Source organism: Oncorhynchus masou, chromosome 6, assembly GCF_036934945.1.
Source record: "Oncorhynchus masou masou isolate Uvic2021 chromosome 6, UVic_Omas_1.1, whole genome shotgun sequence".
Classification (NCBI taxonomy): Eukaryota; Metazoa; Chordata; class Actinopteri; order Salmoniformes; family Salmonidae; genus Oncorhynchus; species Oncorhynchus masou.
The window spans coordinates 4,526,563-4,536,935 of record NC_088217.1 but is presented as its reverse complement, the minus strand read 5'-3'; the positions used below and the strand labels follow the sequence as shown (position 1 = coordinate 4,536,935).

At 44.5% G+C, this 10,373-nt stretch overlaps 1 protein-coding gene across 1 annotated transcript in view; it reads right to left on the bottom strand.

The window, feature by feature from the left end:
* Positions 1-8,256: 8,256 nt before the first annotated feature.
* Positions 8,257-10,373, bottom strand: part of poc1a (POC1 centriolar protein A) — a 98,086-nt gene continuing 95,969 nt past the window's right edge. The window contains exon 11 of the mRNA XM_064967431.1: positions 8,257-9,025. Coding sequence (XP_064823503.1) covers positions 8,900-9,025 — 126 coding nt within the window. The 3' untranslated portion in view covers positions 8,257-8,899. The remainder of the gene's footprint in view (positions 9,026-10,373) is intronic.

Here is a 10,373-nt window from a genome sequence, read left to right as displayed (position 1 = left end):
CTCCTTGCAGCATGCCTAAGGCACGTTCACGCAGATGAACAGGGACCCTGTTTTTCAGAGTCAGTAGAAAGGCCTCTTTAGTGTCCTAAGTTTTCATAACTGTGACCTTAATTACCTACCGTCTGTAAGCTGTTAGTGTCTTAACGACCGTTTCACAAGTGCATGTTCATTAATTGTTCATGGTTCATTGAACAAGCATGGGAAACAGTGTTTAAACTCTTTAAAATGAAGATCTGTGAAGTTATTTGGATTCTTTAGGAATTATCTTTCAAAGACAGGGTCCTGAAAAAGGGACGTTTCTTGTTTTGCTGAGTTTATATACCACTACAAAGCATACAAAAATATCTGACCAAATTCAAAGTGAAAATGTGCAATAATGCAGAACATCAGACAGGGGGCAGCACTGTAGGTGCCCTTCTTTACAAGGTATTGGAAAACCTCCCTGGTCTTTGTGAGGCAACTTTATTACGTGATTTGTTTAGCACAATTTTACTCGTGAACGTATTTAGGCTTGCTTTAACAAAGGGGTTGAATACTTATTGACTCAAGACATTTCTACAGCAGACTGATCTACAACAGACTGATCTACATCAGACGGATCTACAGCAGATTGATCTACATCAGACGGATCTACAGCAGACTGATCTACATCAGACGGATCTACAGCAGACTGATCTACAGCAGACTGATCTACATCAGACGGATCTACAGCAGACTGATCTACAACAGACTGATCTACATCAGACGGATCTACAGCAGACTGATCTACAGCAGACTGATCTACAGCAGACGGATCTACAGCAGACGGATCTACAGCAGACGGATCTACAGCAGACGGATCTACAGCAGACTGAAATACAGCAGACTGATCTACAGCAGACTGATCTACAGCAGACGTATCTACAGCAGACTGATCTACAGCAGACGTATCTACAGCAGACGGATCTACAGCAGACTGATCTACAGCAGACTGATCTACAGCAGACTGATCTACAGCAGACTGAAATACAGCAGACGGATCTATAGCAGACGGATCTACAGCAGACGGATCTACAGCAGACTGATCTACAGCAGACTGATCTACAGCAGACTGAAATACAGCAGACAGATCTACAGCAGACGGATCTACAGCAGACGGATCTACAGCAGACTGATCTACAGCAGACTGATCTACAGCAGACTGAAATACAGCAGACAGATCTATAGCAGACGGATCTACAGCAGACGGATCTATAGCAGACGGATCTACAGCAGACTGATCTACAGCAGACTGAAATACAGCAGACAGATCTACAGCAGACGGATCTACAGCAGACTGAATTACAGCATCCCCACCCATCCGAGACGAGTGACCTATTCGACTTAACTCTTTACCTGTATCACGTTGTTGTAGTTCATTCCTTGGTGTCATGTGAGCGAGCAGTGGACAAAAGGACCGAAAATATACACCGTTGGAACAGCAACTGTTGTTACAAAGTAAAATCGATATAGTTCAACGTTGAACACAATAAACCACATATACATCAAGCTTCTCTCAAACTGCTGAAGACAACTGACTGGTAACTGTTGAAACTGGACTTGTGTTCCCCGGGGGGAAAAAGGCTTTAAAATGCTCTTTTGTAAGTTTTTGTTTTAAGATATCTGGTCAGTAATCATATTGAGAAAGGGAATTTATAAATAAACACAAAAACAACAATGTATAACGAACAAGCATGAAAAAAACTTTTACTTTAAAAATATTTTCCCAACTTTAAATAAAATGGGGATAAACCCATATTATAAATATATGGTTTGCAGCACAACTGTACTTAAAATAGGACAAAAATCACACAGCATATGAGTTAAAGTAGGACCACAGGGAAAGACATCTGACTGGAACTAAAACAAACCAGTGTGAACAACATCTGTCTGTTTAACATAGGGCTCTGGTCTAAAGTAGTGCTCTATATAGGGCTCTGGTCTAAAGTAGTGCTCTACATAGGGCTCTGGTCTAAAGTAGTGCACTATATAGGGCTCTGGTCTAAAGTAGTGCTCTACATAGGGCGCTGGTCTAAAGTAGTGCACTATATAGGGCTCTGGTCTAAAGTAGTGCACTATATAGGGCCCTGGTCTAAAGTAGTGCACTATATAGGGCTCTGGTCTAAAGTAGTGCTCTATATAGGGCTCTGGTCTAAAGTAGTGCTCTATATAGGGCTCTGGTCTAAAGTAGTGCTCTACATAGGGCGCTGGTCTAAAGTAGTGCACTATATAGGGCCCTGGTCTAAAGTAGTGCACTATATAGGGCTCTGGTCTAAAGTAGTGCTCTATATAGGGCTCTGGTCTAAAGTAGTGCTCTATATAGGGCTCTGGTCTAAAGTAGTGCTCTATATAGGGCTCTGGTCTAAAGTAGTGCTCTATATAGGGCTCTGGTCTAAAGTAGTGCTCTATATAGGGCTCTGGTCTAAAGTAGTGCTCTATATAGGGCCCTGGTCTAAAGTAGTGCACTATATAGGGCCCTGGTCTAAAGTAGTGCACTATATAGGGCTCTGGTCTAAAGTAGTGCACTATATAGGGCTCTGGTCTAAAGTAGTGCACTATATAGGGCTCTGGTCTAAAGTAGTGCTCTATATAGGGAATAGGGCTCTGGTCTAAAGTAGTGCACTATATAGGGCCCTGGTCTAAAGTAGTGCACTATATAGGGCTCTGGTCTAAAGTAGTGCACTATATAGGGCTCTGGTCTAAAGTAGTGCACTATATAGGGCTCTGGTCTAAAGTAGTGCACTATATAGGGAATAGGGCTCTGGTCTAAAGTAGTGCACTATATAGGGCCCTGGTCTAAAGTAGTGCACTATATAGGGCTCTGGTCTAAAGTAGTGCACTATATAGGGCTCTGGTCTAAAGTAGTGCACTATATAGGAAATAGGGCTCTGGTCTAAAGTAGTGCACTATATAGGGAATAGGGCTCTGGTCTAAAGTAGTGCACTATATAGGGCTCTGGTCTAAAGTTGTGTACTATATAGGGCTCTGGTCTAAAGTAGTGCTCTATATAGGGCTCTGGTCGAAAGTAGTGCACTATATAGGGCTCTGGTCTAAAGTAGTGCTCTATATAGGGCTCTGGTCTAAAGTAGTGCTCTATATAGGGCTCTGGTCTAAAGTAGTGCTCTATATAGGGCCCTGGTCTAAAGTAGTGCTCTATATAGGGCTCTGGACTAAAGTAGTGCTCTATATATGGCTCTGGTCTAAAGTGGTGCTCTATATAGGGCTCTGGTCTAAAGTAGTGCACTATATAGGGAATAGTGCTCTGGTCTAAAGTAGTGCACTATATAGGGAATAGGGCTCTGGTCTAAAGTAGTGTACTATATAGGGAATAGTGTTCTGGTCTAAAGTAGTGCACTATATAGGGAATAGGGTTCTGGTCTAAAGTAGTGTACTATATAGGGAATAGGGCTCTGGTCTAAAGTAGTGTACTATATAGGGAATAGGGCTCTGGTCTAAAGTAGTGCACTATATAGGGAATAGGGCTCTGGTCTAAAGTAGTGTACTATATAGGGAATAGGGCTCTGGTCTAAAGCAGTGCACTATGTAGGGAATAGGGCTCTGGTCTAAAGTAGTGTACTATATAGGGAATAGGGCTCTGGTCTAAAGCAGTGCACTATATAGGGAGTAGGGCTCTGGTCTAAAGTAGTGCACTATATAGGGAATAGGTCTCTGGTCTAAAGTAGTGCACTATATAGGGAATAGGGTGCCATAGAGCTCTGGTCTAAAGTAGTGCACTATATAGGGAATAGGGTGCTATTTGGGAAGCATATCAATTGTTTATAGAGAGATTTTGACACGGTCCGAGGCTGGAATGCAATTGATGTACTTGCTGCTAGGATAGGCTAGGTCTATGTGATGTAATTTCTGCTAGGATAGGCTAGGTCTATGTGATGTAATAGCTGCTAGGATAGGCTAGGTCTATGTGATGTACTTGCTGCTAGGATAGGCTAGGTCTATGTGATGTAATGGCTGCTAGGATAGGCTAGGTCTATGTGATGTAATGGCTGCTAGGATAGGCTAGGTCTATGTGATGTACTGGCTGCTAGGATAGGCTAGGTCTATGTGATGTAATGGCTGCTAGGATAGGCTAGGTCTATGTGATGTAATGGCTGCTAGGATAGGCTAGGTCTATGTGATGTACTGGCTGCTAGGATAGGCTAGGTCTATGTGATGTAATTGCTGCTAGGATAGGCTAGGTCTATGTGATGTAATGGCTGCTAGGATAGACTAGGTCTATGTGATGTAATGGCTGCTAGGATAGACTAGGTCTATGTGATGTAATGGCTGCTAGGATAGGCTAGGTCTATGTGATGTAATGGCTGCTAGGATAGGCTAGGTCTATGTGATGTAATGGCTGCTAGGATAGGCTAGGTCTATGTGATGTACTTGCTGCTAGGATAGGTCTTGGTGATGTAATGGCTGCTAGGATAGGCTAGGTCTATGGGATGTACTTACTGCTAGGATAGGCTAGGTCTATGTGATGTAATGGCTGCTAGGATAGACTAGGTCTATGTGATGTAATGGCTGCTAGGATAGACTAGGTCTATGTGATGTAATGGCTGCTAGGATAGGCTAGGTCTATGTGATGTAATGGCTGCTAGGATAGGCTAGGTCTATGTGATGTAATGGCTGCTAGGATAGGCTAGGTCTATGGGATGTAATTTCTGCTAGGATAGGCTAGGTCTATGTGATGTAATGGCTGCTAGGATAGGCTAGGTCTATGGGATGTAATTTCTGCTAGGATAGGCTAGGTCTATGGGATGTAATTTCTGCTAGGATAGGCTAGGTCTATGTGATGTAATGGCTGCTAGGATAGGCTAGGTCTATGGGATGTAATGGCTGCTAGGATAGGCTAGGTCTATGTGATGTACTGGCTGCTAGGATAGGCTAGGTCTATGTGATGTAATGGCTGCTAGGATAGGCTAGGTCTATGTGATGTAATGGCTGCTAGGATAGGCTAGGTCTATGTGATGTAATGGCTGCTAGGATAGGCTAGGTCTATGTGATGTAATGGCTGCTAGGATAGGCTAGGTCTATGTGATGTAATGGCTGCTAGGATAGGCTAGGTCTATGTGATGTAATGGCTGCTAGGATAGGCTAGGTCTATGTGATGTAATGGCTGCTAGGATAGGCTAGGTCTATGTGATGTACTTGCTGCTAGGATAGGTCTTGGTGATGTAATGGCTGCTAGGATAGGCTAGGTCTATGGGATGTAATGGCTGCTAGGATAGACTAGGTCTATGTGATGTAATGGCTGCTAGGATAGACTAGGTCTATGTGATGTAATGGCTGCTAGGATAGGCTAGGTCTATGTGATGTAATGGCTGCTAGGATAGGCTAGGTCTATGTGATGTAATGGCTGCTAGGATAGGCTAGGTCTATGTGATGTACTTGCTGCTAGGATAGGTCTTGGTGATGTAATGGCTGCTAGGATAGGCTAGGTCTATGGGATGTACTTACTGCTAGGATAGGCTAGGTCTATGTGATGTAATGGCTGCTAGGATAGACTAGGTCTATGTGATGTAATGGCTGCTAGGATAGACTAGGTCTATGTGATGTAATGGCTGCTAGGATAGGCTAGGTCTATGTGATGTAATGGCTGCTAGGATAGGCTAGGTCTATGTGATGTAATGGCTGCTAGGATAGGCTAGGTCTATGGGATGTAATTTCTGCTAGGATAGGCTAGGTCTATGTGATGTAATGGCTGCTAGGATAGGCTAGGTCTATGGGATGTAATTTCTGCTAGGATAGGCTAGGTCTATGGGATGTAATTTCTGCTAGGATAGGCTAGGTCTATGTGATGTAATGGCTGCTAGGATAGGCTAGGTCTATGGGATGTAATGGCTGCTAGGATAGGCTAGGTCTATGTGATGTTCTTCCTGCTAGGATAGGCTAGGTCTATGGGATGTAATGGCTGCTAGGATAGGCTAGGTCTATGGGATGTACTTACTGCTAGGATAGGCTAGGTCTATGTTGCAATACCATTGTTGTCTTCACTCTTATTTTGCTCTCCAAAAAGCAACTCGTACTCAGTACCAAACACTCCACTCTGACTTGCCTAGTTAAATGAAGGTTAAAACACTTTTCTACTGGCTGCACTATTCTGTTCTCACGCGGTTTCAACTTTCCATGCCAAACCCCCAGTAGCAAACCCCCTTACACACTAGCCATCAGTAGAAAAACCCCATACACTGGCTAGGTCTATGGGATGTACTGGCTGCTAGGATAGGCTAGGTCTATGTGATGTAATTGCTGCTAGGATAGGCTAGGTCTATGTGATGTACTGGCTGCTAGGATAGGCTAGGTCTATGTGATGTAATGGCTGCTAGGATAGGCTAGGTCTATGTGATGTACTGGCTGCTAGGATAGGCTAGGTCTATGTGATGTAATGGCTGCTAGGATAGGCTAGGTCTATGTGATGTAATGGCTGCTAGGATAGACTAGGTCTATGGGATGTAATGGCTGCTAGGATAGGCTAGGTCTATGTGATGTAATTGCTGCTAGGATAGGCTAGGTCTATGGGATGTAATGGCTGCTAGGATAGACTAGGTCTATGGGATGTAATGGCTGCTAGGATAGGCTAGGTCTATGTGATGTAATTGCTGCTAGGATAGGCTAGGTCTATGTGATGTACTGGCTGCTAGGATAGGCTAGGTCTATGTGATGTAATGGCTGCTAGGATAGGCTAGGTCTATGTGATGTACTGGCTGCTAGGATAGGCTAGGTCTATGGGATGTAATGGCTGCTAGGATAGACTAGGTCTATGTGATGTAATGGCTGCTAGGATAGGCTAGGTCTATGTGATGTAATGGCTGCTAGGATAGGCTAGGTCTATGTGATGTAATGGCTGCTAGGATAGGCTAGGTCTATGTGATGTAATGGCTGCTAGGATAGACTAGGTCTATGTGATGTAATGGCTGCTAGGATAGGCTAGGTCTATGTGATGTAATGGCTGCTAGGATAGGCTAGGTCTATGTGATGTAATGGCTGCTAGGATAGGCTAGGTCTATGGGATGTAATGGCTGCTAGGATAGGCTAGGTCTATGTGATGTACTGGCTGCTAGGATAGGCTAGGTCTATGTGATGTACTGGCTGCTAGGATAGGCTAGGTCTATGTGATGTAATGGCTGCTAGGATAGGCTAGGTCTATGTGATGTACTGGCTGCTAGGATAGGCTAGGTCTATGTGATGTACTGGCTGCTAGGATAGGCTAGGTCTATGTGATGTACTGGCTGCTAGGATAGGCTAGGTCTATGTGATGTAATGGCTGCTAGGATAGGCTAGGTCTATGTGATGTAATGGCTGCTAGGATAGGCTAGGTCTATGTGATGTAATGGCTGCTAGGATAGGCTAGGTCTATGTGATGTAATTGCTGCTAGGATAGTATGGGGATCAGTTTTTTAACCTTTAATTAAGTAGGCAAGTCAGTTAAGAACAAATTTCTTATTTTCAATGACGGCCTAGGAACAGTGGGTTAATTGCCTGTTCAGGGGCAGAACGACAGATTTGTACTTTGTCAGCTCGGGGATTTGAACTTGCAACCTTCCGGTTACTAGTCCAATGCACTCAGGATTGACGTCAGACCAGCCCTAACATGGAATATGGATGCCCTTCCTCAAACAATACCAGCCAGCCGTATTATTTACAACTTCATGTAAAACAATGAGTGAAACCAGCATTATTGTTTCAGAGGGAGGGAGGGAGAGATGGTATCTCTTGAAGCTAGGGGTCACTATTTGTATTTTTTGGGAAAAATAACGTTCCCAAAGTAAACGGGCTATTTCTCAGGACCAGATGCTAGAATATGCATATAATTGACCACTTAGGATAGAAAACACTTTAACTGGGAGTCTCGTGAGTGAAAACATCCGAATTCTCATCAAAGGTAAACGATTAATTTGATTGCTTTTCTGATTTTCGTGACCAAGTTACCTGCCGCTAGGTGTACATAATGTTTTGCAAGTATATCGATAAACTTACACAGACGCTTGTATTGTTTTCGCCGTAAAGCATAATTTCAAAATCGGAGACGTCAGGGTGATTAAAAAAAAAGGCTAAGCTGTGTTTCGCTATATTTCACTTGTGATTTCATGAATATGAATATTTTCTAGTAAGATGATTTGATCGTTGCGCTATGCTAATTAGCGTAGTTGATGACAATGATCCCGGATCCGGGATGGGTCCAATTAACAGCAGCCTTTTGAGTTTGAGAAGACAATACTTATGTAAATGTGATATTTCAGTTTTTTTTATTTTATTAAATACATTTTAATGCAAAAAATGTCTAAAGTCCTGTATCCGCATTGCCATTATGGGGTATTGTGTGTAGATCGACGAGGGGGAAAAAATCAAGGGGTCTGAATACTTTCCGAATGCACTCTCTCTTCCTCCCCCTCTATGGAGGAGTCAGTGGTCTGGGTGCCACCTGGGCTTTTCCCCTGACTAGGGGAGTCGGGGCTAGGATTAGTCTCTGGTGTCAGTCCCTGGCCTGGAGGTCTTGTCTGGTGGTGTGGAGGTCTGGAGGTCTGGTGGTGTGGAGATCTGGTGGTGTGGAGGTCTGGTGGTGGGGAGGTCTGGTGGTCTGGGGGTCTTGTCTGGTGGTGTGGAGATCTGGTGGTGTGGAGGTCTGGAGGTGTGGAGGTCTGGTGGTCTTGTCTGGTGGTGTGGAGATCTGGTGGTGTGGAGGTCTGGAGGTCTTGTCTGGTGGTGTGGAGGTCTGGGCGTGTGGAGGTCTGGAGGTGTGGAGGTCTGGTGGTCTTGTCTGGTGGTGTGGAGATCTGGTGGTGTGGAGATCTGGTGGTGTGGAGGTCTGGAGGTGTGGAGGTCTTGTCTGGTGGTGTGGAGATCTGGTGGTGTGGAGGTCTGGAGGTCTAGTTGGGTGTTAATCCCTTGGTTGGAGGTCTGGTTCCCTGCGGTGGAGTTGCAGGTTGATCTGATGCTGGTTGTCAATACACTCCTTCAGCTTGTCCTCTGTCAGAGTCAGCCTCTGTTCTAGGATGGCCACAGTCTGCAGGGAGGGAGGGAGGGGAAAATACAAGATAAAAGGAGAAGAGATGGGGAGGGAGGGAGGGAGGAAGGAGAGGAGGAGAGTTATAACAACACAGCGTCAGATAAATGTGTAAATGTGTCTCCTAATTCAGCTCTCAGACAGATGTTGGTCTATCCTCCTTGCTGACAATCTGCTGATTATGACAGAGAGAGGAATCTGAATCTATCCGTTCTCTATGGCTGCAGACGGAAGCATACAGACACAAGACCCTGTCTTAGCGGGTCCACAGCCCAGATTAAAAGACCCCTGTATTTATTGTGCCAAGTTAACGTCCCCCCCTTTCCCTTCCCTCCCCAGCTGTGCCAGCCTGAGCGGTCACAGTCAGGGGTTGACCCCATTGCCCAGTTCTCCGCAGACAAACTGATCCCCTGGATGCTCCCTGCACCCTTCATACTGGACATGGCAGATTGGTGGTTTGGTGGTGTTTCAATGATGCCGAGATCAACCGTTGTCTCACGTCAGATACAAACCTCAAGACTCTGTACTGTACTGATAGTTGATGGTAACAGGTCTGGGCGTTAGAATGACATCATCTATCTGATGAAAATGAAAGATACTAGACCCATATAAGTATCCTATGTGGTTGAAGACCAAAGAACAACTTCCCCAGTTTATACATGTACAGCAGGGGTGTCAAACTTCATTCCTGGAGGGTGGTGTCTGTGGGTTTTCGCTCCTCCCCTGCACTTGATTGATCAATTAAAAGTAATTGATTAGTTAGGAACTCCCCTCACCTGGTTGTCTAGGTCTTAATTGATTAGTTAGGAACTCCCCTCAACTGGTTGTCGAGGTCTTAATGGATTAGTTAGGAACTCCCCTCAACTGGTTGTCGAGGTCTTAATGGATTAGTTAGGAACTTCCCTCACCTGCTTGTCGAGGTCTTAATGGATTAGTTAGGAACTCCCCTCACCTGCTTGTCTAGGAATTAATGGATTAGTTAGGAACTCCCCTCACCTGCTTGTCTTGGTCTTAATTGATTAGTTAGGAACTTCCCTCACCTGGTTGTCTAGGAATTAATTGATTAGTTAGGAACTCCCCTCACCTGGTTGTCTAGGTCTTAATTGGTTAGTTAGGAACTCCCCTCACCTGGTTGTCTTGGTCTTAATTGATTAGTTAGGAACTTCCCTCACCTGGTTGTCTAGGAATTAATTGATTAGTTAGGAACTCCCCTCACCTGGTTGTCTAGGTCTTAATTGGTTAGTTAGGAACTCCCCTCACCTGGTTGTCTAGGTCTTAATTGGTTAGTTAGGAACTCCCCTCACCTGGTTGTCTAGGTCTTAATTGGTTAGTTAGGAACTCCCCTCAC